At 42.6% G+C, this 27,592-nt stretch overlaps 1 protein-coding gene across 7 annotated transcripts in view; it reads right to left on the bottom strand.

Annotated features, from left to right (window-relative positions):
• Positions 1-22,775, bottom strand: part of LOC100664160 (T-cell receptor gamma chain C region C10.5) — a 147,348-nt gene extending 124,573 nt beyond the window's left edge. For 2 of the 7 annotated variants that reach the window (XR_010322769.1, XM_064290148.1), the window contains exons 1-2: positions 1,232-1,362; positions 809-1,121 (exon numbers count right to left, since the gene is read on the bottom strand). Coding sequence is in view for 6 of the 7 variants with exons in the window: in XM_064290148.1 (XP_064146218.1) it covers positions 809-1,121; positions 1,232-1,274 (356 nt within the window). In the remaining variant the exon portion in view is untranslated. Of the gene's footprint in view, positions 1-808; positions 1,122-1,231; positions 1,364-22,104; positions 22,409-22,521 lie in introns of those variants that run through there. The other 5 variants (XM_064290151.1, XM_064290149.1, XM_023544254.2 and 2 more) reach the window with 4 other exon arrangements.
• Between the last annotated feature and the right edge of the window lie 4,817 nt (positions 22,776-27,592).

The raw sequence follows: 27,592 nt of genomic DNA on the forward strand, positions 1-27,592 counted from the left end.
GGCTCATCTTCCAGAATTATATTAGACAATATTCTGCTACGATGCATTGAGTTTTCATTGGCTAATTTTTAGAAGTAGATTGCCACAGCTTTCTTCTTAGTCCGTCTTCGTCTGGAAACTCCATGAAATCTGTCCACCATGGGTGACCCTGCTGGCATTTGAAATACCAGTGGCATAGTGTCCAGCATTATAGCAACACCCAAGCCATGAAAGAACAACAAACTGACAGATGGATGGTGACCAAGTTCACTTAAAGAATTACAACCCTTAAACTTTTCAGGGTGGCTTACCATTCAGCTCAAAAAACATGAATTTCTTATCGGTGGCTGAACACTAAACTTTAATTTTTTTTTTTTTCTGTAAAATAGGCCAACAATAATTCTATAGCAGAGGGGTAGTCTTGATTATACGTGACTATATGTGATAATCTATGTACAATATATCCAAGATTCCTGGCACAAAATGATTCTCTCCCTCAGCTTGAACCTTGCCCACATACTAGAAATCTCTGGATGGTGATATGATAATGACACAGCCTTTCCCAGGACAGGACCTTAATTCCTTAAGAAATAATATTAAATAATGGTTTTTAAGCACAATTTCTGGTGTCAGTTGGAGGCAAATGAATAAACATAACCCAAGATGGCTTTCTGGAACGCTCAGGAAGTGCTGCAGAGAAGATGAGGATGAGGCTGGGAGCCCAGGTGGAGGGCTGGTTGTGGTTGCCACTGTTGGGAAGGATATGGTGGGCACATCTGAGGTGAGGATCTTGTGTGGGCTGTCTTGGCACTTCTAGTACCGTGGGTACCATCCCGCACAGTAGTAAATGGCCACATCTTCTTCTTCTATAAAATGTATGGTAAAGATTGAAGTGGAAGAGTGAGAAACTTTTCTTGCCTCAACTTTGTTGTCCTTCTCCCCTAAGCGACTTCGAGTTGGGTTTTTCGTCGAGGTGATATATAGCAGATGCTCCAAAGCCTGATTCGGTTTCAGCCGGTACCAGTGAATGACTTCATTTTCAAAATCTCTGCTCGATACACTGCAATATATATCAATACTTTTCTTTACTACTGTAGAAATGGATATTTGGGACTGCTCCACTTTTAATACTCCAAGTCCGACTGCAAGTAAAAGAAGAGAATTTCCAGTGAGCTTTAAGACTGTCAGAAGGGAACATTAAAGGGCTACTAGGGTCACTTATCTAGACTGGAATGGTCAGAGAAGGACTCACCAACCCAAAGGTGGAAGAAGGTCAGTGCTCCCAGCAGTGACATCCTGTCTACCAGACTGTGTCCTCAAGAAGAAGGCCAAAGGGTGGGGGCATGTTGGCTGAACACCTCCGTTCATGGCAGGAAGGCGTTGTCTGAATTGAGGGGAGGGAAGGAAGTGGTGGGCTGGACTTTTTAATGCCATCTGGTTTTGCTGTTTCCTGTGGGTTTCATGCTTATCCTGCAGATTTTGAGATGGAGTGGTGGCCTCAATAGGGCTTCTTGGCACAAAAGTGAGGGGCCCTTGGAGGTGCCTTAATTCCTGCTGTGAAATGGCAATGATTTCTCCTTGCCTATCCAAAAAAAAAAAAAAATTTTTTTTTTTTTTTTTTTTTATGAGCTATTTTATGAACAATTTTCCTCAACATGGAGTCCCTGAGTGGTGCAAATTGTTAACATGCTTGGCTGCTAAACACAAGGTCAGAGGTTCAACTTCACCCAGAGATGCTTCAGAAGAAAAGACTGGCAATCTACTTCTGAAAAGTCAGTCATTGAAAACCCTGTGGAGCACAGTTCTACTCTGAGACACTTGGGTCCACCACGAGTCAGAATTGACTCAATAACAACTGGTTTTGTTTTTCTTCCTCGACATAATATTTTTCAATATGCATAGTTAATAAATAATATTAATGCTTATAATAGAAAATATTTAATGAGCATTTCCTATGTGCTAGACTTTTCTAAATGCTTTCACCTTTTTAATCTTCGCAATTGCAATATATGGATGTTTGCAGTTATTACTCTACGGATGAAGGAAATCAAGCACAGAGGAGTTAGGTGACTCAATGAAAACACACAGCTGATGAGTAGACATGCTGATAAAGATGCTCACTGAAGGAATTCGGAGAAACAGGGTGAAGACGAAAATGAAAACATCCATGGTGGTATCACCAAGACCAATAATAATTATCGTTATGGTGCATTTACTTCTAGATTTTCTTCCTGTGAGGATACATGGAGATTAAAATGATTTTATGCAACATAAATATACTTACAAGTTAAGCATTCAATATGTATAAGGTTTTTATGCTTCTTCTTTCTATTCACCTCATACTCTGAGGAACTTCCCATGTGACTAAAGCTTTTCTTAATGTCTGTAGCTGTTAACTGTCCAGCTCTGCCACTTAGCATTTGCCTGAACTTTTGAAAATTTCTAAATCATTTTGTGCCTCAATTTCCTCATTCGGAAATGGATGAAATAATAATGCCTATCTCAAAAGCTTTTGCAGATTAAATAATTAAATGTATCTAGTACAGTTCCTGGCATAGAGTACATTTTCGATAAGTATTAGATACTATTATGATTACACAATTTTGAAATGTTTCCTTTTTTATTGTGGTAAATATATATGTAACAAAACATCTGCCACTTCCGCAATCTTCACATATAAAGTTCCTTGAGAAATAATTATGTTCATCAAGTTGTATCACGATCACCGTCATCTGTTCCCAAAGTTTTCCATCACCCTTAACAGAAGTATTATGTCATTTTTCAATTTCAGCCTCTTGTCCACCATTTCAATTTTTCCCCCAATTTTCATTATTTAAATACCCTGGTGACCATTTTGGGAACCCTGGTGGCATACTGGTTAAGAGCTCGGCATCTAACCAAAAGGTCAGCAGTTCAAATCCACCAGCCGCTCCTTGGAAACCCCATGGGGCAGTTCTACTCTGTTCTATAGGGTCTCTATGAGTCGGAATCGACTCGAGAGCAACAGGTTCAGGTTGATGACCATTGTGAAGTAGTAACCTGGGTTAGTCAAGAGTGACCAGTGAAATATTGTCAATTTTTCATTTTCTTATATCTCAAGAAGGGAGTCCCTGAATGAAGAAATCAGTTAACAAGCTTGGTTGCTAATTGGAAGGTTGGAGGTTGTAGTCCACCCAGAGATGCTTCCGAAGAAAGACTTAGTTGGGCTTTAGAATGCATGTTCTGGGATTCACTATAAGAAATACACTGTATTTGCCTCCTCATAATTCTTCCAGAAGTTCATTATTCATGTCTCAATCCATTATGTATTTTGTGAGGATCCACTCCAGGCAAGCCATTGTGCAAGCTCTGGGCATGTGTCAGAAACCAGAGACAAAAGTCCTTAATTATGTGGTGCTTTTTTTTTTTTTTTACCTTGTAACAGCACTTGCAGTATTCTTAACTCATTTGGTGCAATGCCTGGCTCTCACAGTAATGGTCTCAACGACTAAGAGTGTCCCTCTCTTCACTTCAATTCTCTTATGATTCAGTCTGAGTCATCTGTACGCCCTGGAAATTTCGGGACAAAGGTATGGTGGTCTGTGATCCATCTGGCTGTTCCCTACAAGGTTCAGACAGAAATTCTGATCAGCAGGAAACTAGACCAATTGGAATTTGGCATCAAGCAGGCACACTGGCAGCTGTCTGCCTCCTTTTCCTATTGTCCCTGGGACTGAGATGCTTTTTTGGGAGTACAGGCAGGGAGCTGAGACTGAGGCTGGGAGCCAGGGCTGAGGTTACCCATGTGGGAAGTATGTGAGTCCAGAACTAAAAACAAATTCTTGCACTGATTATCTTGACTCCTTTAATACTCTGGACCCTACCGTACATGGCTTTAACTATTTATTCTATGGGCTCTATACACAGAATTGCAGTGGAGATGGCAGAATCTCTCAATAATTCCAATTTGTTGTTCTCATCTAACTGCCTTTGAGCAAGTATTGTAATAGGACAAACACTTGTCAGATGCCCCAGGGCTGGATTTGCTGCTAGTTGGTACCAGTATATACCTAAGGTAGCAAATGCAATGCTGAGTATCACACATGAATATATTTATCCTTCTTTTCTAAAATGGATATAAATATTTCTGCTTGTTCCAGTATTAACTACCCTACTAGGAAGAAGAAAAAAAAAAGAGCAAAACAGACTTTCCAATGAATATCTGAAGTATCAAAAGGGAAGCATTAGTAATTTCTTTAGGTTCTCACATAATCTGAGAAAAAGGGAATAACAAACTCACTAGCTCAGAGGGAAAGGAAGATGGATGACATGATTAATGTGGGAGAATAAAAGTATGCTGGATACTTATTTCCAAAGTATTATCCTCATTATACATTTTGATTGTTTACTTCAAGTTCAGGCTGTGGGGTTTTGACCCTTCTCCATGTATCCCACCCATGATATTTCCCGCTAAAGAAAGTTTACAAGAACAGAGAATATGTGGTTTTCTTAACCAGGCGCCTTCCTCTCCCCAACCAGGTAGAAGTGTCCTAGGGAAGAATGTCCAGAAAAAGAGCTCTCCAGATGTGTGTTCAAGGTGACCCTTTAACCATGACCTCTTGAGTGACTGCTCATTCTGTTTTGACAAGTCTCTGCTTAGTTTGGCAAAGGCATGAGTCAGTCTGCATTTGTCCCAGCACATGCTTATAAGATTAATAAATATTAAGGGTATTCAAAGTGGCCAAAAAATGTCATTTGGGACAGAATGGACTATTTGTTGGGACAGATTACTGTCCCTCTCTAATCTTCAGTTCTTTCTTCCATGTAACAAGGCTTGTGACACCTACTTGGCAGAATTTTTTTGATGATCACATGAAACTCTGAATACAAACAACTTATAACACATCATCTGGCAACAACCAATGGGAGCAAAATGAACACAAATTTCATTTTGTTCATTTCCAGCACCTTCAACCTGAGCTTTTCACAGTCACTGGAAATTTTAGGAAATGAAATCATATACCCTGTCTTTTTTCTCTGAGATAACTGGACAGTCTCAGCATACACAGTCTTAGATAGGAACTCAATTCCACAGGAAACGATGTAAAACCAGACATTTCGGGCACAGTTACTGGCATCTGTGGGAGTACAATTGATGGCCATCAGTCTCCTTTTCCTGTTTCCTCTGATACCAAGGTGTCAATCTGAGCAGCACAGGAAGTGCTGCAAGCTGAGGCTGAGGCCTAGCCAGGGCTGAGATCAGGACTCTGGACGAAGTTTGCTCTATGTTGGGAAGGATGTGGTCACAGACCTGATAAGCTGCTTGTGTGCTCATTAGCTTGGCTCCAAAAATACTGTAGGTTCCCTGGGGCCATAGTATTAGGTCATCATGTCTCCTATCTTTGTGAATTTTGTATTAAGGACTAAAGAGAGACAGAATCTGTACATACCTTATGTATTCAGTTCTCTACTCTAACCGACCTTGAAAAAAGTTTTTTGTTAAATATCAGGTGCTTTCAAAGCCTAACTTGATCTTACTCAGTACCTATGTATGTACTAAAAATTATTTCCAGGCACACTACAGTGAAAGTATATGCTTCTTTTCTGCTATTGAAATGCATATTTTCAGTTGTTTCAATTTTATCCATCCAAGTTCAATTATAAACAGAATTGCATTTCTAACAAGAAAACAAGAAAAAAAACATTATCTTTTTTTAGATCTCTCAACCAGTCTGAGAAATGGAGGCACAAACTCACATTCCCTGAGCCTAGAGCAGATGACAATTTGAAGCCATAGCGTTCCATCTGTCCAGGTTGTGTGGTCAAGAAAAGGGCTGGGAAGAAAAGAAACCTGGAGCAGGATGGAGGAGTCAGGACAGAATCAGGAGCAGAGAATCTCTGACAGTGTCAGCAGAGAAAATGGGTGGCTCAGGGCTAGGACTAGTCATTTCTCATAGTGTGAAATCAGTTAGAATTACATGGGAGTTTTATCCACATCTATATGAAACCAAAACAAACAGGCTACTTACCAAGATAGATGTCATGGATTGAACTGTGTTCCCCAAAAATATGTGTCAACTTGGTTAGGCCGTGATTCCCAGTATTGTGTGGTTGTCCTCAATTTTGTGATTGTAATTTTATGTTAAATAGTATTAGGGTGGGATTGTAACACCCTTACTAAGGTCGCATTCCTGATCCAATGTACAGGGAGTTTTCCTGGGGTATGGCCTGCACCACCTTTTACCTTACAAGAGATGAAAGGAAAGGGAAGTGAGCAGAGAGGGGGAGGGGGGAACTTCATACCACCAAGAAAGAAGCACCGACAGCAAAGCTCCTCTTTTGGACTTGGGGTTCCTGAGCAGAGAAGCTTCTAGTCCAGGGGAAGATTGATGAGAAGGACCTTCCTCCAAAAACCGCAGGGAGAGAAAGCCTTCCCATGGACCTGACGCCCTGAATTTGGACTTCTAGCTTACTAGACTGTGGGAAAATAAATTTCTCTTTGTTAAAGCCACCTACTTGTGGCATTTCTGTTATAGCAGCGCTAGATGACTAAGACAGTAAAAGTTACCCATCTCACTGTCTTGTCAGCTCTTTGAAGCTTTTAGAAAAAAAAGGTTTTTAAATTATTTCATGAACATTATTGAGTTTCTGTTCATGTTGGTGGAAAATTTGACAATGAATATTGGTGATGGTTGCCCAACAAGATTACTGTAATTTTTTTCTTTCTTTTTTTTTTTTTTTGTTTACTGTGCTTTAGGTGAAAGTTTACAGAGCAAATTAATTTCTCTTTAAACAATTAATACACATATCGTTTTGTGACATTGATTGCCAACCCCACAATATGTCAACACTCTTCCCTTCTCAACCTTGGGTTCCCAATTTCCATTCCTCCAGCTTCCCTCTCCCTTCCTGCCTTCTCGTCCTTGCCCCAAAGACGGTGCGCTCATTTAGTTTCATGTACGTGGTTGAACTACGTGTGTTAATGTTTGTTTTATAGACATGTCTTGATTAATGTAATTGATGTCACTCAAATGTACCCGTGAAATACGTTAAATTTGCAAATGCTATGTTACATACATTTTTACAACAGTTTACAAAAGAGTTCATCAGGTTTGTACACACACATGCAAAGATTATTTAGTTGATTTCAGTAGAAGAGTTGGTCCAGTTTACCTATTCTTCTGCGACCTGAAACCACCTTTTGGCTTTCCCAAGTGAGAGTCATCACTCACCTCTCTGCCACCAAACCCTCAAGACACAGTTCAAACACCCGCATGACCTTCTCATTTGGTCCAGAGCTGAGAGAGCTGACTTCTTAACCCCTCACTGGGACACATTTTTTATCCTGCTTTTAATTTTTTTCTTACACAACATTCCTTGGATCCCAAAGGTCAGAAAAGTCATCAGATAATAAAATTTTCTTATTGTTAGATATCAACCATCATTCCACCGAGCATCTCTAAGAAAACTTTCCAGGCATCAATTTAAATAACTTCATGCAGCCCTGGGTAATAGAACCTAAATGCTGGATGTAAAATCCTAGTCATAAAATGAATGGCTAAATTATCTATTTCCTCCGCAAGAAGTTTCCTTTAAAAGTTGTGTGTGTGTTTTGTTTTGTTTTTCTTTTTGGTTCTTACTGTGTGAACAAGAGCATAAAATTTATAATGACAGATCTGGATTCAAATCCCAGTCTTACTGCATATTCTCATGTCTCTTATCAAAGCCTCAAATTTGTATCTAGAAAATATCTTTGAAATAGAAATAATAATAATAATAATAATAGCTGTCTCACAGTATTGTTATTAGGATTAAAAGTGATGATGTATACAAAACGCTTAATATAGTGTCTAGCACAAAAGGACTGCTCAATAAACTATAGCTGTTGTTATTATTAGGAGCCCTGTCGGCACAGTGGTTAAGCGCTCAGCTACTAATTGGTTGGGTGTTTGAACACACTAGTTGCTCCTCTGGAGAAAGATGAGGCAGTCTGTTCCTATAAAGATTTACAGCCTTGGAAGTCCTATGGCACAGTTCTACCCTATCCTATAGGGTTGCTGTGAGTCAGAATCTACTCGGTGGCAGTGGGTTTGGGTTTGGTTTTATTATTATTACTATTAGACCCCTTAGTACATATTCCTATCAGAGCATTTATTGTATTATATTTGTTTATTTGCATATAGAATTGAGCTCCGTGAGAAAGTGACCCTGTAAGTCAAGTCCGTACCCATAAATTAATTAATCCTTCTGTTTTTCTTTGACTAAGCAGAGAAAATAAGTAGAGACAAAGAAGCCTGTTGACCCAAGGACTGCAAATTCTAATGCTGCTATTTTCAGAAAATAACTCTGGATTTTGATAATTACTCTATAATTCTAATTTATTAATTGAAAAATAAGTAGGATTATAGTAGAATAATAATAATAGTAAGTATGCAATTGAAAAAGTTAAATGTTGACTCAAAAGTGGCAAGAATGTGGAGTAAGGCTCTACAGAAGGGACAGTCTTTGACCAGTTGTTAACAGCTTGGGGGGAGTGTAAATTTCAGTTGGCATTATGGATGTGGCAGGCACTTCTTTAATCTCAGTCAATTAATAAGAGTTAGGATTATTCAACTTCTTTACAGTTATTTCCTGTTTTCAAAGTAATGAATAACACAGAATTGAATTAATCATAATATTGGTTCATAAAGTACTGTTATGATTTATCTATACATAGATCTCTTTCAGGAAACCCTGGTGGCATAGTGGTTAAGTTCTACGGCTGCTAACCTAAAGGTTGGCAGTTTGAATCCGCCAGGCACTCCTTGGAAACACTAAGTGGCAGCTCTACTCTGTCCTATAGGGTCACTACGAGTCAGAATCCACTCAACAGCAACAGTTTTTTTTTTTTTTTAGATCTCTTTCATGTTATTTTATTCTACTTATGTATTTGCTGATTTATTTAATAAATCAACAAATACCTGCAAGTCCATCGCTTACCCAAGAATGACAGCATTACAATCTACATGCTCATTAAGTTCATCAAGTAGAAAAGCAGAAAATTTAATAACAATTCTTAACACTTGTTTTGTTTCCTGCCTTGTTACCGAAGGAACTGCAGCACATCCTGTTCTGTTAGAGATGGCATCTTGGTGGCTTTGTGGAAAGTGAAATAAAACAAACTTGAGAAAATCTTGTTCTTAACTTCCCAGCTTGTTTTACTTATTTAGTGGCAAAATAACCCACTTATTTGTCTGTCTGCTTGATTTCTTATTTTTGCTCCTCCAGATTCACTCTCCACCTCTCCCTGTCCATCTCCTGTGCCTTAAGAGTCTGATCTTCATGGACTTCATTAAACTCTCCCTTATCCTCCACTTGCTGTTTCGGAACACCCAATGGAAAGCATTAGTAGGAGGCTGGGAAATGGGAGGAGTATGAGGTCAGGGTTCCCTCCATGACAGTTACCTTTGGGTTGGCTGCATCCTTCCCCAGTGGCCAATACACAAAATGCATATATATATATATATATTTAAACACAAATAATACACATGTTATACATTTTTTTGCCAACTGTGCAACCCCTTCACACATTATTTATGTAGGCACACTATGGGTAATTATATGTGTGGGTGCATTATTTACTTCGGCATGTTATTTGTAATAAAATACTATATGGTGCCATCTACCTTTTTTTTTACCCCGTAGCCAGATTGTCTATGTCCAGGAATGAAGAGGGGGTAAGTGGGAGAGCCTACTCCCTTTCATATCAATTAGCCCATTGGAGGAATTTTTTTTTTCCCCCAAGATTCTGGAATGCCAGACTTGAAAATTTTAGTACTAAGTAAGGAAGAATGGGGAATCAGGATTGGAGGAAGACTCACTAACAACCTGTGTTATGCAGATGACACAACCTTGCTTGCTAAAAGTGAAGAGGACCTGAAGCACTTACCGATAAACATCAAAGACCACAGCCTTCAATATGGATTGCATCTCAACATAAAGAAAAGAAAAATCCTCACAACTGGATCAATGAACAACATCATGATAAACGGGGAAAAGATTGAAGTTGTCAAGGATTTCATTTTACTTGGGTCTGCAATCAACACCCATGGAAGCAGCAGTCGAGAAATCAAAAGATGCATTTCATTGGGCAAATCTGTTGGAACAGACCTCTTTAAAGTGTTGAAAAGCAAAGATGTCACCTTAAAGACTAAGGTGTTCCTGACCCAGGCCATGGTGTTTTTAATCTTCTCCTATGCATGTGAAAGCTGGATGATAAATGAAGAAGACTGAAGAAGAATGGATGCCTTTGAATTGTGGTGTTGGAGAAAAATGTTGAACATACCATAGACTGCCCAAAGAAAAAACAAATCTGTCTTGGAAGAAGTACAACCAGAATGCTTCTTAGAAACAAGGATGGTGAGACTACATCTCACATACTTTGGACATGTTGTCAGGAAGGATCAGTCCCTGGAGAAGAACATCATGCTTGGTAAACTAGAGGGTCAGTGAAAAAGAAGAACACCCTCAATGACATGGATTGACACAGTGGCTGCAACGATGGGCTTAAGCATAACAAGGATTGTGAGGATGGTGCAGGACCAGGCAGTGTTTCTTTCTGTTGTACATAGGGTCATTATGAGTCAAAACTGACTCAAGAGTGCCTAAAAACAACAAGGAAGAAGGAAAAATTTTTTTATCAGGTGGCACAGCCATGGCTTTTTTTGAACTTCAACTTCCATTGGCCAAACTTAACTAGAAATAAAAAGATCAAAGATGCTCATTAGTGTAATTCATAGGGGCTAGCCTCTAGACAAGAGCCCTGGTGGCACTTGTCTGCTAACCAAAAATTCAGTAGCTTGAATCCATCAGCCACTCCTTGGAACCCTATGGGGCAGTTCTACTCTGTTCTGTAGGGTCACTATGAGCCGGAATCATCTCGCTGGCAATGGTTTTGGGTTTGGTTTTAGCCTCTAGGCACACAAAAAGGTGTTGAGAAAAGTGGAGGGTGGATCATGAACAGAAAACAGAGGATATCCAAAAGAGTCTACTTCTTTTGCCCCTCAGCATATCCTTTGACTGGTTGGGAAATTCATGTCCCCAAAGAATGGGACGTATAGAGTACAGGTTGAAAGGCTACCTACTTCTCACTCTCCAGGAGGATCACATGTGGCTGATTTTTTGACAACCTGCCATGAAAGGTAGATTATGTTCTCAGGCAACAAAAATGCCAGACAACTTTCCTGAAAAAAAAACACCTGAATAATGTGCACCATATGCATGCAATTCTATTTGGACCATCTCATTAGTGCATTTGCAACTGGACAAAAAAAATCATGGCACGTTGTTAATAAGAAGACTCTGGGTATATTTACCACTGTTTGTAATACTCAGGATGTGTACTACTTAGGGAAAAACAGACATACAAGCCCAAATTAGAGCTGCCCTGAGCACTCAAAGTATTAACATTGTCTCTGACTTGGCTGACTGGATCGGTAGGAATCAGAAGAAAAGTCCAGATTGTGTGTTGTAAAGGATGAAAAGTTGTCGGAGAAGAGCAAAGAAAGAAGGGGTCAAGGCAGAGCCAATGGGAAGGCTTGAGAAGATAGGCCTTTCTAGCCAATGAATTTCACATGCTGCTCTAAGTCCTCAATAGTATACAGAGATGTTTTTAATATTATGAACTATGTGAATGCTTTTTAAATTAACTGCAAAAGCAATAAATGCTTTTTTTTTTAATTTAGACAATTTAGAAACTGTAGAAGTGTATGTAGAAAAAAATATTTATGATTCCAGCATCCAATGGCCATGGCCTTTCCTCTTCCCCAGGGTGTCTCTTCTCAAGCCATTCACAGGACTAAAAATAAAGAGACCCCAAGACAGAATAAAAAGTGTCCACTCTTGCTTTCATTATCTGGGGGCTGGGCAGCAGAGGACATTATGTGTCCATCTCCAGCCCACACTTTATCCTGAGCTCTGTATCCGCATGCCCAACTGACTACTGGATATCTTTAAGTTAATCTAACACAAGACTTCAACTGAATTTATACATAGCCCAGAGTGAACTCATTCCCTCCCCAACAACCCACCCCTTAATCCCATCTCAGGGTAGAACATTACCTCTCACTTTGCCCAAGCAGAAATCTGAGGGTCAACCTAAATTCTCCCCTCTAACTAACTCATCACATTCCAGTTCCTGTGGATTTTTCTTTCTAAATACTTCTTGATGTCTCTACCCCCTCTCTCCTCATTATTCTACCAGTGCAGCAATTTTAATACCTGTCATGTGCTGCCTGTATTAATGCAGCGCAGTGGTTAAGAGCTCAGCTGCTGTCTAAAAGTTCGGCAGTTCGAATCCATCAGCTGCTTCTTGAAAACCCTATGGGGTAGTTCTGCTTTGTCCTATAGGGTTGCTCTGAGTTGGAATTGACCGGACAGCAATGATTTTGTTTTTGGGGGGAGAGGGGTCTTAAACTCATCTGCATGCCCCCTATCTTGGCCCCTCCAACATCCCCACGAGGTTGATCTGGTCAAGTCAATACTTAAAATTCTACACTTCCCTACCCTGCATCTGGGGATAAAGTCCAGAGTTCTTAGGATCTGCTGCTGTCCATGATGTGGCCACCACTTCCTGGCCACACTGACCTTCAGTCATTTGCTACCTAGAATTCTACAATCCAGTCCTAGTGGTGTACTCACAGCTTCTCCTGTCTGGATCACCCATATATCCCACTTTTCCTACCTAACTCCTGTCCATCATTTTAGTCTCACCTCAGGCATCTTCCCCCTCAGGAATCTTCCTTTGCCCAGAGAGTCAGGGACAGACATGACTTCAAGATGCCTCCTAGTAGCACCACCCTGTGCTTACCTTTCTCATAACCAAAAAAAACCAAACCCGCTGCTGTCGAGTTGATTCCAACCCATAGTGACCCTAGAGGACAGAGTAGAACTGCCCCATAGGGTTTTCAAGGAGTGACTGGTAGATTCATACTGCTGACCTTTTGGTTAGCAGCCGTAGCTCTTAACAACTATGCCACCGGGGTTTCCCCCTTCTACCCTTATTTACTCATTGTTTTCGTCTGACCACACTCTATGTTCCCAGGAGAGAGAGACCGTGTCTTATTTTTCAGTATGTTCCCTGGTAGCTATTGAATGAATAAAAGAGTGAAGGAATGAGTAGATGAATGGACATAAAGGATTTCCTTCTGATCTGATGTCAATGAAACATAACCATTTAAAATATCATTTTTTAAGTTACAAATAGGTACTTACTGAATGCCTCATATGTGACATGCACTTTGTAAGGTAGCCAGTATTATATTTAGCTCCATAAGTTTAATGTTATCTCCATGGGGCTCTTGTGGAAGTAAGTAAAGAAATAAATCAAGGTGACATAGCTCAACAGTGAGAGATTTGGGATTGAGACATAATTCTGTCTGGCTCCAAAGCCTGTGCTTTTTGTATGACTCTCTCTGCTTCAGCTTTCTCATCTATTCAATGAGAAAAAAAACCAGGGCCTACCTCCTTGGGTTTTTATGAAGAATAAATAAGCTAGCCCAGGCAGAGTGCTTAAAACAATGGCTGACCTGGAGGAAGTTCTCAATAAATGATGGTGATTATTGTTATAATCTGTCATGCTGCTTGCAACCGTCATGCCACAGGCCAGGAGCGGAAATGTGCCAGCCACACCCATGCCATGAGCAAGCTCTCATTTAGAAAGACCCATTAACTTGATTGCTCCCAAAAGAAGTAACAAGGAGAGTGAAAGAACATGGGACCATTTCCTAGCAATAAAAGTTTCAATAAGGATATAGCAATGATTGCTCTGAAGATGGGATGACTCAGGGAAGATATAATCTTGATCTTTAAATATCTCTCCATATATAAATATCTCATGCAGAAAAAGCTTACTCTGTTGCCCCGGAGTCTGAAACTGAAATCAAGGGATGTGAATTAAAGAGAGGGATGTTTGGACTGTTACTATCTCTGTTTTGGAGAAGAGGAAACTGATGTCTGGAAGGGTGGAGACCTACCCAAGGTCACAGAGCTAATAAAGGGTACAGCAGCAGTTAGTGAGGGGTGAAGACGGAGGTTCAGGATGAACAGCCAAGCAGTCACAGATGATATCACCTCTGGGTCTGCTCTGTGAGGAACTAGTTCCTCCTAATGGCCACACCCTCTTAATCACCAGTGCACAGAATTCACACCTCTATGGACTCAGGTCCACTATCTGTCTGTCAGTTTGTCATATTGTGGTGGTTTTCGTGTTTCTACGATGCTAAAAACTATGCCATTGGTATTTCAAATACCAGCAGAGTCACCCATGGTGGACAGGTTTCCGCAGAACTTCTAGAATAAGACAGACTAGAAAGAGAGGCCTGGAGCTCTACTTTCAAAAATTAGCTAATGAAAGCCCTATGGATCACAATGGGATACTGTCTGATATAGCACTGGAAGATGAGCCCACTAGGTTGGAAGGCACTCAAAATACACAGTTGCCACAGTAATGGACTCGAGCATACCAGGGATTGTGAAGATGACTCAGTACTTGGCAACATTTTGTTCTGTTGTATATGGAGTCACCATGAGTCAGAGCCAACTGAACACAACTAATAACTAACAACAGCAACATGGAGTCAGGCTTTGAGGCAGGCGCAGGAAGAGGAAAGGGCCTCTGCTCTCAGGCGTATTTGTACAATGGGAAAGATGAAAGGAAGTAACAACCTGAAAACTAAGCAAAAGTAAGTTTTAGCTCTCTCACGCCTATTCACTCCTACTGGGAGGGTTTAGCCTTGCTTTAGGCCTTTAGTAGACGATGGGGATGTTGGGCTGGTTCTGAAGTAAGGCATGTTATAATTACCAATGCATAGCGACACAAATGGAGCCCTGATGGTGCACTGGTCAAGAACTCAGGTTGGCAGCTTGAATCTACCAGCGACTCCTTGGAAACCCCACAGGGCAGCTTTACTCTGTTCTGTAGGGTTGCTGAGTTGGAATCGACCCAACAGCAACAGGTTTGGTTTTTTGTCTGTTTGTTTAGCCACACAGACTGAGCTCAGGGGAATATACAGTGACTTAAGGTATCTGGGGGCTTATTCCTCTCAGAATCATTTGGGCTTTCCTTCCACCAATCATTTTTATTTATACTATCGAGTGGGGCATAATTTTGAAATTTCAACTGAAAAGGAGTTTGAATTCAGCTTAGGCCTCGGAGAACTTTTGTTTTTCTTCCCCAGATGGAGCAGCAGAGGGGTTTTCTGTTGGTTGCTGGAAGAACGGTATCTCGGCTCTTCTGGTTTTATTAGAAAGTAGTGGATGTGGCGATATCTTATTTTCATAGAGAAATCAGTCATGTAATTTTAATAGCGACTTAGTTAAACCACCACCTTTTACATATAGGAGACTAGAGGTCCAGAGAGGTCTGCCGGAATCCCACATTGGGGTATGTTCATGGGGAAGCTGAAGGCAAACGGTCCCATGTCCGGTCCAGGGTTACTGCATTGCCCCATAATGAGGATTATTACTTACTAACTTCAGTTCATGTGTCAGACGTGCCCAATGGGTGACAGAGCTGATAAGTTGCCAACGCTGTTCTCTGTACTTAGGTTCGCTGCCTCCTCCACTGTAATGATGACCAAGGTGGGGCGGGGGGAAAGGCAAGAACCGGAACCTGGAATCCAGAGCTGGCTTTCATTCTCAGCCTTTCCACCACTTTGTGATAACTCTCCAGCCCACCAAATCACCCTTGAAATCGTTTGCGAAGTATTTTGTTTGTGCATTCTTCAGGGGAGACGGTCAGATTCTCAGATTGTCAATCTATAACAGTGCTATCCAATGGAAATAATGCCTCAAATTGTAAGTTTTCTAGTTACCACATTAAGAATGCAAAAAAGAAACAGGTGGAATTAGTTTGAATGATACTTTTATTCAACTCAGTATATCCAAGATATAATCATTCCAACATTCAATCAAAATAAAAATTATCCATGAGATATTTTACTCTTTTTCATACTAAAGCTTCAAAAGAATGGTTTGTGTGTTATACTTCTGACACATTTCTGCTTTGATTATTGGACGTGCCACATTTCAAATGTTCAATGGCCACTGGTGGCTATTGTATTGACCAGCACAGGTTATCCTTCAAATGCTGAAGAAAGCCTGAACTGGATGATCTTTTTAAAAAAAGTTCCATCCGGCTAGATAGGCCCCTGAGTGTGAGCCTGTGAACTATGCAAACATCCCTCTACCCTGGGAGTGGAGGAGGGGGCATAGGGGGAAGTGGAGATGCTGCAAGATAGTGCTTTTTTGCCTCCATTGTTGTTGTTAGCTGCACACTCATGGTGACCCCGAAGCAAAATGCTGCACAGTCCTGCACCATTCCCATGATTGGTTGTGGATTGGATCACTGTGATCCATTCAAAAGTAGATCACCAGGCCTTTCTTCTCGGTCCTTCTTAGTGTGGAGCTTTCACTGAAACCTGTTCAGCGTCATAGCAACACACGCCTCCACTGACAGACGAGTGGTGGCTGTGCTTGAGGTACATGGGCAAGAATTCTACTACTAAACCACCACCGCCCTACAGGAAAGCCCTAGGGCACTTAGGATCAGTGGAGAGCCCCCAGGCCTAGATGGAGCGGGAGAAGAATGCTCCTTTCGTGCAGAGGCTGGGGCCACATGCCGGGCTGTGCTGGTTCGGGGCAGTGCGGTAGTACACGACCTCATCACTCCCCCTCAGCTTCAGCACCAACAGAATGCAGCTACTGCCGTCCTTCAACTCCATGACTGTGATTTTATCCGCTTTCAAAATCGAGTCCCACTGCACATCGATTTGGACATGGCCAGTCGAAGGAGCCTCTTGGGGGCCTTGCCCTCCTGATGCTGGTACCAGTAGACGTAGCTGACCGTGAAGCACACCAAGCATTGCAGGGTGACCGAGCTGCCCTAGTGCCCCAGGACATAGGCCAGCTGCTCCAGCCTGATGACCAACCCCCCAGCTGCAAGACAGCGGTGAGGCAGGGTGTCAGGAAGCCACACAGCCTGTCCCCAGACGGGCCCGTGGAAGGAGTCGGAGACTTACTGGGAAACAGGAGGAGGGCAAGGTGGCCCAACATGGCTCTGCCTCTGGGCCAGGTGGAGAGAAGATGCCACAGTGGCCTTCCATCTTGCACTGCCTGAACACGGGTGGAGGAGGACCGACATGCTCGCTGAGATGAGGCTCACCTTCTGTGTGGCAGAGGGCAGGTCATGGCCTGTGCAGCAGCTTCCCCAGTGTGCAAACAGGCAACGTGAGAGAGGTGGAGGAGCGTAGGAAGTGGCCTGAGAGCAAGAGTCAGAGACGTGACCACAACTTGAAGGGAGGAATGATAATGGTTAGCATTCTGAAAAATGTTGAAAGAATGTTGGTGGAAGGATATCAACACTAATCATAATTATCATTGACTGACCACCCACTACATTTTAGCGCTGTACTAATTGATTTATGTTCGTTCCTTTATTCGATCCTCAAAATAGCTCTGTGGGATGAATATAATTAGCCTCAGCTGAGAGATGAGACAATCCAGCCTGTTAATTTAAGTAGTTCTTCCAAGACCACACACCTAAAGAGGGTTAGAATTGGGATATGAAGTCCCTTCTGGCTGGTGGCAAATCTCATGCTTCATTTAGCCCCTTATACCAACAGAACAGTGAGTGTGGGGCCTAAGTAGACGAACAAACACATGCCTACCATCTGAGCTAGCACCGATATTGTTTCCTCCAGAGACCCAATTAGAAGAAGACAAAAATTTTAAATGCCTTAAAATAACATGATAGCTGTATGATCTTGAGCAAGTTATTTTACCTCAACTGTAAAAAGTGACCTCATGGGGTTGCATGGAGAGTAAAGAAGATAATGTGTGCAAAGCATGTAGCAAGTCCCAGATGAATAGAAAATGCTCAAAAAATGTTGAGCAGTATTATTGATTCATCTTGACACTGGACAGGATGCATTAAATGACCTCTAAACTCATTACCATCAAGTCAATTCCAACTCATAGTGACCCTGTAGGACAGAATAGAACCGCCCCATAGGGTTTCCAAGGAGCAGCTGGTGAATTCAAACTGCTAACCTCTCTGGGGTCCAGGTAAATTACAACTTATAGGAAATAATAAGCTTTTGGAGGATAGGGTGTATGTGTGTGTGTGTGTCTAAAGGAAGGAATCTAAGTTGATCCAGGGGACAGTGAGGTCCTAGAGGCAGAACAGGCCCCCCATTCCAGTACTATATCCTCAGAAACAGTGAGGGCAGGGCATTGTGGTGGACTAGCAAGGGAAAGCATCTGAAATGAAACTTTGAGAAACAGACATAGCCTTGGCTCCCAGCTGAAGTGCAGGTTCATTTCCAAGTATGCTAGTAATACACATGGACCCTTAAGTACTCAGAGAGCCATAAGGAGAACAAGGTGAGAATCTCAAGGAAAGGGGGCATGGCATGGGGAGGGAAATTGTGGGTTCTTCAGCACATACTACCAGTCACATCTCTTGAGCTCTCTTCTATGGCAACAACTGAAAAATCAGGCATACTCAGTGTTATGGATTGAATGTGTCCACCCAAAAAATGTGTGCCAACTTGGCCAGTGGATGATTCCCAGCATTGTGTAATTATCTACCATTTTATCACCTGCTGTGATTTTCCTATGTGTTGTAAATCTTACCTCTGTGATGTTATTGAGGTGGGATTAGTGGCAGTTATGTTAATGAGCAAAGACCCAATCTACAAGATTAGGTTATGTTTTAAGTCAATCTATTTTGAAATATAAAAGAGAGAATTGAGCAGTGCCAGGAGCAGAACGTGTCCTTTGGACTGGAGGTTCCTGTGCTGAGAAGCACAGGAGAAGATTGATGGCAAGGACCTTTCCCCAGGGCCAACAGAAAGAGAAAGCCTTCCCCTAGAGCTGGCACCCAGAATTCAGACTTCTAGCCTCCCAGACTGTGAGAGAGTAAATTTCTCTTTGTTAAAGCCATTCACTTGTGGTATTTCTGTTACAGCAGCACTAGATAACTGAGACACTCAACTGTGACAAGATTCAAGGTTCAAGTGTCCTAAGATGCAGGCTTTGGAGTTGTGCTAAGGTTGGTGAGGTGTCTGTCAAAAATAAATCTAACAGAACATTTTGCTAAAGGGATATTCCAGGGATATCTTTTATATCCTCTGTAGATGTCTAGCTCAGCTATAGTAAAACATTACATGGGAAAGCAAGTGACAACTCTGGAAACATCTGCATTGCAGAACAACGGCACGCAATACAAACATGATCATATTCTATGTCTGCCATGATACAAAATGACTCAAGGTTAAGGCCCATTCACATGGGAGCCTTCTTGGACATAATACTAATATGTCTCCCTGTGCGTTTTGTGTGGTTTGACGTTTCTGTGGTTTGATTTAAATAAAAAGCATAGTGGCGGATTTTGTGTGTTTGTCTTGTTTTAGAAACTTTTTTTAAATCAATGCTATTATCTTCTCTATCTCTTTGATAATTTTAAATACCCTTTAAGTCCATTTTCTCTGTTTCCTCAGTTGTGAATTTTCTCATTTATTAGCAGTGCTGACTATCTTTCATAGTACTTGTTCTTGTCTTGTGCTATGGGAAAGTGTAATAGCCAGAAATATGGATGCTCGGCACAGATCAGTTTCATCTTATGATCATGAGAGAGATCATAGTCCTAGCCTCTGGATCTAGAAATCAACCATATGTGGAACATGCTCAGCTCTGATTCCTGGACAGGCACTGATCCCAGCCCCTCATCTGTTGTGTCATGTCTTGTCATCCAGGGGGTTGTCAACTTCTACCTGTATGCACTGCTTTCAATGACCTCTCCATTTCTTATGTCACAGGAATGTTCCTTTTATACTTGGGGCATATGTATAATTTTAATTAAATTTAATATTTTGTCTATCATTACTACATGTTTGTAGCTGGAGATGGTACTGTTTCATTATCCATTCATATTAATGAAGTAAGATCTAGGTCAGTGTCTTTCCAACTTCAGTGAATTCCAATGATTTGGTTATGATTTATTAATGGGTTATGAAATCAATAAATGAGTCTAATGTCATAAATATAATAGACCAGTATGTTATTTTGCAAAATATCCAGAAGATTAAGGTCCCTTCATACTAAATTGTAACAGAGGTCAAGAGAGTTTGCATAGCTTTGGGGCAAGGCCTTGAATATGTACTGTTGCTCTTTCCAAAGTGAGTGTGAATTGCATCTGATCCTCTTTGCTGATGGGTTTCGAAAAAAACACTATCACCAGATTTATAGTTACGTAACGACTACCATAAATATGTTGATCTTCTCTAGTAAAGATACTGCATTCAACATTGTAACATTGCTGTGATCTTCAGTCGTCTACAATAATTCACCTAGTTAAATAAATCGGAATATCATGGGGATCACCATCTCAGAACCCTTTAAGTCTCTGAGAATGTCACTAATCCCTGCCATTTGCATCGTATGCAGTATTGCTTTTGATTTACAATCCTGACTGGGAGGGAGAGGTGTTCAAAAACTTCCCTTTGGCCTTTTCTACCATGATGTCTCTTACTTCACAGGTCAAGGGACCAATTGAGGATTCTGCTGACCTGCTAAATTAAATCCATCCTGATTATACTCACAGAGACTAGGGTAATGACCATGGGTAGGTCCATAAGTCTGTTGGACCACACTTTGAAATGGACTTGGGCCAGAACTTCCTTTAATGCCTGGCTTCCATATGTCCTCACTCTAATTGGGGACCACAGTGACAATCTGGGTTTCCAGGTATCAGTGTTAGCTCAGATCCTGTCTCCAACAGCCCTTGAAAGATCTGGGAATCTCCAGCCCTCAGTGTACAGTTACTCAGGTAAATGGCCATACAGCCCTCTGGGGAAAGAGTGGGAAAATCACTATTATGTATACTTGCTGGGTTCTTTTTTAAGGGAACCAGGCCTCTACTTCATTCAATGGACTCTGGGTTTGAGAACTGGGGCTGCTGACATCAGCCTTCTGATTATCCTCTCTTGATATGTTCTAAGTATATGTAGAAGCAATACAATTGCTGACTGAACATTTATCTTGCCCCTAAGAGCACTGTGGTCTACTAGCCATCATGACAGACCTCTTAGATCAGGGCTCCCTGGTTGCTTTTATGGCCTTGTTGCTTCTTATAATGAATACCCATAATAAATTTAAAAAAAAAAAATTTTTTTTTAACTATTAATTATCTGATTGTCACTCCAAGTGTCTCTTAGTTTTAATTATTGAAAAAAAAAATCTGACAGACTAGGTTCAGTTTATAACTTGGCTGTGTCAGTGTTGGGGAGAGGAGTGGAGAGGAGTTTTTCTTGTTTAAAAGAGAACAGCTCTGGCTGTGAGCTGGGACAGATTACCTCAAAGGAAGATGTAGGTATGAGACAATGGTTGGTTTATCTTCCACAATCACTTTTTTCCTAGATTCCCAATCATGCTAACAGTACCATGGTTGGTTATGACATATCAGTTTGTCCAAAAGACACCAGCTTGAGGTCTTCATGAAGTCCAAAATCTTCATTCCGTCATATCTCATACTCTTGGGTAATAAATAAAAACCATTTCCAGCCATTATCTCTGGGTAATGACTGGATAAATGATTTAGCAAACTAGCCTACCCATGTTGTTGTGTTAGTTGCATGGTGTTGGTTCTGACTCATGGCAACCCTATGCACAACAGACTGAAATGTTGCCTGATCTGTACCATCTTCATGGTAGTTGGTATGCTTGAGTCCTTTGTTACAGCCACTGTGTATTATGAGTGCCTACCTGTAGTGCTCTCCAGAATGTCCTAGGGAGCAGATTAAATGGGGCTCCACCGGCACCTAGAGGGCTGAAAGAATTATGCTGTCAGCCAGAGTGCTTGGCTAAGGTCTGGAGATCTTAGTTTGATGTTTAGGAAGACACTGTGGGTGAGGGGGAATGCAGCTGCTTGGAGGGATAGAACGGTGGGGGTTAGGCATTGAGCTCAGAGTTTCTCGTTTAAGAGTACACTGAAGTCAGTGACAGGAAGTGAGGAAATAAAAGCTGGTCTATCTTGTGTACTAGGGTTGTTGGCAGCCACAAGCCAAAATTTTAAGTGTAGGATAGGTGAGGACTGAATCATCGTGCACATCCCAGGCGGCACAGTAATACACACCAGAATCACTTTCTTCCAGATTTTTGAGTTCAACTTTACAGTTTGTCGCTGTGTTTCCAGAAGCATGGTATTTCCGTGAATTGAATCCTGAGTCCATCGTCACCGCCGAGGTGGGAATGTAGTAGTAGAGGAGGCGTTGCAGGGCCTCCCCCTCTCGGTATCGGTACCAGTGGATATAGTTGACGTTCAGGTCAAGATCACAAGTGATTACGACAGATGTCCCTCTCTGCTTGGTGACTGATATCTTTCTCATGTCCAAGCTGGAAGCTTTCTGACTTGCTGGAATGAGAACAACAACAAATAATAATGAGGAAGAGGTAATAGGGATTCCCTAGTATGGCCTCCCATTAAAACACAAAGAAACCACTTCAGCACCTGTGAAATGCACTTACCCAGAGCCAGGAAAGCTAGGAGGAGGGCTGGAGACCACAGCATGCCTCCCTCTCTTGGGCCTTAGAAGAAAAGGGAACCAGAAGGTAAGAGAAGAACAATACCCTTGGAAAACTCAAATCTGACTCACAAGAGCGTTATTCCTAGAGCAGAGGACAGTGAGTTAGAGCTGGTGTTTCTAACTGATGTCGCAGGAGGGGAGAGGTAACTGAGCGTCTGCCTTAGAAGATTACCAAGCTGTCTGTACAGAAGTGGTGGGGTGCTGGGGGCGGAGTGATGGGGTAGGACTGGGGGAGGATCCCCGGCCTCTCTGATTCACCCCGTTTCTTGAGTGCCCTCCTGTGTTAGGCTGGGAGCGGTCTGTCCGCAAAAGGTGTGAACACAGTTCAAACACCATTGCATGGGATTGCTTTTCTACTCTTCCTCTGTGCAAATTGCCCGGCACTTTCCAATTCACAGGGCCTCCTACCCTCCTGACCTTTGGCTGGAAAGGTGGGACTTCAATATACTTGCTCTGCAGTGCACTTTCTAACACTAGGTGTGCCCCCAGGGTCCAGAGGTAAGAGAATAAAGAGAGTAAAAGCAACCAGGATTCTCTCCACACTCCTGAGACCACAGTTTCTTTGGTCAGAGAGACTGCTGCTCAGAGGGTTAGGTTCCCGTTCTGTCACTGCTGCTGCCGCTACCACTGAAATTGCCTGGGGGTTGGGAGAGAACAGAAGTACCAGCCAAACAGACAAATGAAAACAGGGGTCTCCGGTCCATCCAAACCCAAACCAAACCGGTTGCCGTATCGCCAACTCCTCATACCCCATGTGTGTCAGAGTGGAATATGCTCTGTAGAGTTTTCAATGGCTGATTTTTTTTTTAGATCACCGGGACTTTCTTCTGAGGTCCTCTGGATGGACTCTAACCTCCAACCTTCTGTTTAGCTGCCAAGCATGTTAACCATTTATACTACCCAGGGACTCTGGTTGACAGAGAGCCTTTTTCCCAGAAATAGAAAACTTCTTTTGGAGTTCTCTGCGTCCTGTGTACAGTTCTGGGGAGGAGCCCTGGTGTTGTAAGAACTCAGCCGCTAACCAGAAGGTCGGCAGTTTGAATCCAGCAGCCACTCCTTGGAAACCCTATGAGGCACTTCTGCTCTGTCCTATAGGGTTGCTATGAGTTGGAATTGACTTGTTGACAGTGGGTTTTTTGGACAGTTCTGGGTTTCAGGCTGTCTTTGAGCTCAGGCTGCGAGATATCAGAGGAAAAATTAAATGGGAAACTCACCGTCAGTTCAGTTGTACTTCACTTTCTGATTTCCTTTCCCAATCTGTTTGCTGCCATTTATGTTTCAGAGCCCTCAGATACAGGGTTATAATTGCTTTCAAGGGGAGAGACAGGGTGATTAGTATGTGTTCACTCCAAATAGTCCAGAACCAGAGCTCGCTCTTTGCCATGTGAATTTACAGCTCCTTCTACCAAGAGGTACCATTTATTTTCCCCTTCCTTGGAAATGGAAGAAGCTAAGGAGCTCCAGTTCTGAGCCTTGACCAAAGAGTCCTTATGTATTTTTGCTAACTCTCTTGAACCCCACTATTGTCATGAGAACAAGTCTGGGCTAGCCTGCTGGAGGATGAAAGACCATGTGGAACATACTTGCCCAGGTCATCTTAGAGCAGTCAGACCCAGCCAACCCACCAGCTGATCAAGCACTGATCTACCATGTGCTGGGGATTCAGACACATTTTTTAAGCGAAATACTATGTAACTTAACTTTGGGAACCCATGGGTAGTGCAAATGGTTAACACCCTCTGCTGCTAACCGAAAAGTCGCAGGCTTGAATGTACCCAGTGGTGCCTCAGAAGAAATAGGTAGCCATCTATTTCTGAAAAACCAATTGCTGAAAACCCTGTGGAACACAGTTCTACTCTGACATATGTAGGGTTGTCATAAGCCGGAGTCAACTCGAAGGCAATTTTTAAGAAATTTAATCTGTATAAAATTTAATCCTTATAATAATACTTCGAAGTAGGTATAATCAACCACATAAAACAAATGAGAAAAACCAACTCTATGAAAGGTTAACTTGTTCAGGGTCACTTAAGAAGTGCGTAGTGGAGCCTGGATATAAGGCAAATTCTAGCAAACTCCAAAGCCCACCCACCATCCATGGAATACATGAGGAATTTCTTTTTAAACCATGTAAGGGGTCATGAAGAAAATTTCAGAAAGATTGCAGAAACTCAAGAATACGTCTTCGATATCAGTAAACAAAAAGCTTAAAATATTCTTGGATATTCTTGTATCTAATCATAGAAGAAATTTCAAAAGTAGAAATTTCTTCTAGCACTTTCAATCATTGGTGACCTTTTGTAAAAGGGTAAATTTTTTGAGGTCATCACAGAAACCTTCTAAGTGATAATAAATACCTTTTATTAACTGTCAAGCCTTGTATGTATTCATTCCTTCCTCACAGTATAAAGTTAGGTATCATTTATCCCCATTTTGCAGATGAAACTGAAACTTAGGTGAGGTCACCTAGCTAATAAAGAGCACATCCAGAACTTGAACCAAGTCTGTAGTCTTCAGAGCCTGTGCCCTAAGTAACCTGTGTGTTTATCATTCAGGAATTAACTTCTGTCTTTTAATAAAAACGTGGTGCTGTTACATTTTCTGTTTTTTTTTTCAACGCTAAAAAAATTTTTTGTGTGTGTTTACCGCTTTAAAAGTACAATATTTTGGTTGCATTTACTAACTTCTAGCACCCCCTGCTGGCCATTGGCAGTATGACACACATTATAGTTTTAGGTAAGAAACTACAGAGCTGAGGGGGGGGCCAAGATGGCGGACTAGGTGGACGCTACCGCGGATCCCTCTTGCAACAAAGACTCGGAAAAACAAGGGAATCGATCACATACATAACAATCTACGAACTCTGAACAACAAGCACAGACTTAGAGACGGAAAACGAACAAATACGGGCAGACAGCGACTGTTTTCAGAACTAGGAGCCAGCGCACCAGGCAGGTGACCTTCGGAGCTCGATCTGGGGCAGAGCCCAGGGGGGCAGACGGCACAGAAAGGGGGCCCACCCCTTCCCCCCCGAACCCATCCCGGGAGGAAGTCTAGCAGGTTGGTGCGGGCGGCGTAGGGGCGCAGCCGGAGGGAGAAGCACCCGGGAGGCGGTGACTGATCTGGGAGGGGGGAGAACAGCGTCCCAGCTGGGGTGCCGTCCCGCCGGGAGTTAGGCGAGAAGCCGACGGGGCGCGAGCGGGGGGTGGGGTCAACTATATTTCCCTAAAGTGACCCCAGGGCGGGGCCCACACGTTCGTGCGGGAGGACGCACACCCAGTCCGCGCGTGTGGCACGGCACACCAGAGGGAGAAATCCCTGGAAGTGTCTGGTCTCGAAACAGGGAAAGCAGCATCCCAGACGGGGAGCCATTCCGCTGGGATCTGGGCGCGCGGGCAGGGCATGAGCGCGGGGTCCATTTTTATTACCCTGAATTGACCCAGGGCGCGGGACCACCTGGTCGTGCGAGTGACGCCCTCCCAGTTTGCGCGAGAGGTGTGGCACACCGGAAGGAGAAGTCCCCGGGAGGAACTGATTGGTCCCGAAGCGCAGAAAGTAGCGTCCCAGACGGGGTGCCGTCCTGCCGGGGCTTGGGCGCGCGCACGAGAGGGGCGTGAGCGCGGAGTCCATTTTTATTGCCCTGAATTGACCCAGGGGGCGGGCCCACCTGGCCGTGCAGGTGACGCCAAACCAGTTCGCGCGAGAGGTGTGGCGCTCCGGAAGGAGAAGTCCCCGGGAGGAAGTGACTGGTTCCCGAACAGGGAAAGCAGCGTCTCAACCTGGAAGTCATCCCGCTGGGATTTGGGCACGCGCACAGGCGGGGCGTGACCGCGGGACCTAATTATAATCGCCTGAATAGACCCTGGGGGCGGGCCCACCCGTTCGTGCGGGAAACGCCCACCCAGTGCCCACGAGCGGTGCCGCGCACCGGAGGAAGTCCCCAGAAGGAAGTGACTGGTTTCCGAGCAAGGAAAGCAGTGTCCTAGCCAGGGACCCGTCCAGCCCGGATTTTGGCGAACGGGGGCAGAGCGTGAACGTGGTGTTCAGCTCTATATTCTGTGGTGCTACACTCCTAGCTCTCAGATCCCTCTCCCACCCTCCCCAGACGACCCCATTAACATCCGAATACCCGGAGCCAGAGAGAGAATTCAGATAGGGATCTGACTACATTTTTTTTTAGCTGACTACTTGGAAAATCTAGTTTCCCAGTGATGGCTCGGAGACAGCAGTCCATATCAAACCACATAAAGAAACAGACCATGACAGCTTCTCCAACCCCCCAAACAAAAGAATCAAAATCTTTCCCAAATGAAGATACAATCCTGGAATTATCAGATACAGAATATAAAAAACTAATTTACAGAATGCTTAAAGATATCACAAATGAAATTAGGATAAATGCAGAAAAAGCCAAGGAACACACTGATAAAACTGTTGAAGAACTCAAAAAGATTATTCAAGAACATAGTGGAAAAATTAACAAGTTGCAAGAATCCATAGAGAGACAGCATGTAGAAATCCAAAAGATTAACAATAAAATTACAGAATTAGACAACGCAATAGGAAGTCAGAGGAGCAGACTCGAGCAATTAGAATGTAGACTGGGACTTCTGGAGGACCAGGGAAACAACACCAACATAGCTGAAAAAAAATCAGATAAAAGAATTTAAAAAAATGAAGAAACCCTAAGAATCATGTGGGACTCTATCAAGAAGGATAACTTGCGAGTGATTGGAGTCCCAGAACAGGGAGGGGGGACAGAAAACACAGAGAAAATAGTTGAAGAACTCCTGACACAAAACTTCCCTGACATCATGAAAGAAGAAAGGATATCTATCCAAGATGCTCATCAAACCCCATTTAAGATTGATCCAAAAAGAAAAACACCAAGACATATCATCATCAAACTTGCCAAAACCAAAGACAAACAGAAAATTTTAAAAGCAGCCAGGGAGAAAAGAAACGTTTCCTTCAAGGGAGAATCAATAAGAATAAGTTCAGACTACTCAGCA

The sequence above is a fragment of the Loxodonta africana genome, chromosome 8, assembly GCF_030014295.1.
Source record: "Loxodonta africana isolate mLoxAfr1 chromosome 8, mLoxAfr1.hap2, whole genome shotgun sequence".
Lineage (NCBI taxonomy): Eukaryota > Metazoa > Chordata > Mammalia > Proboscidea > Elephantidae > Loxodonta > Loxodonta africana.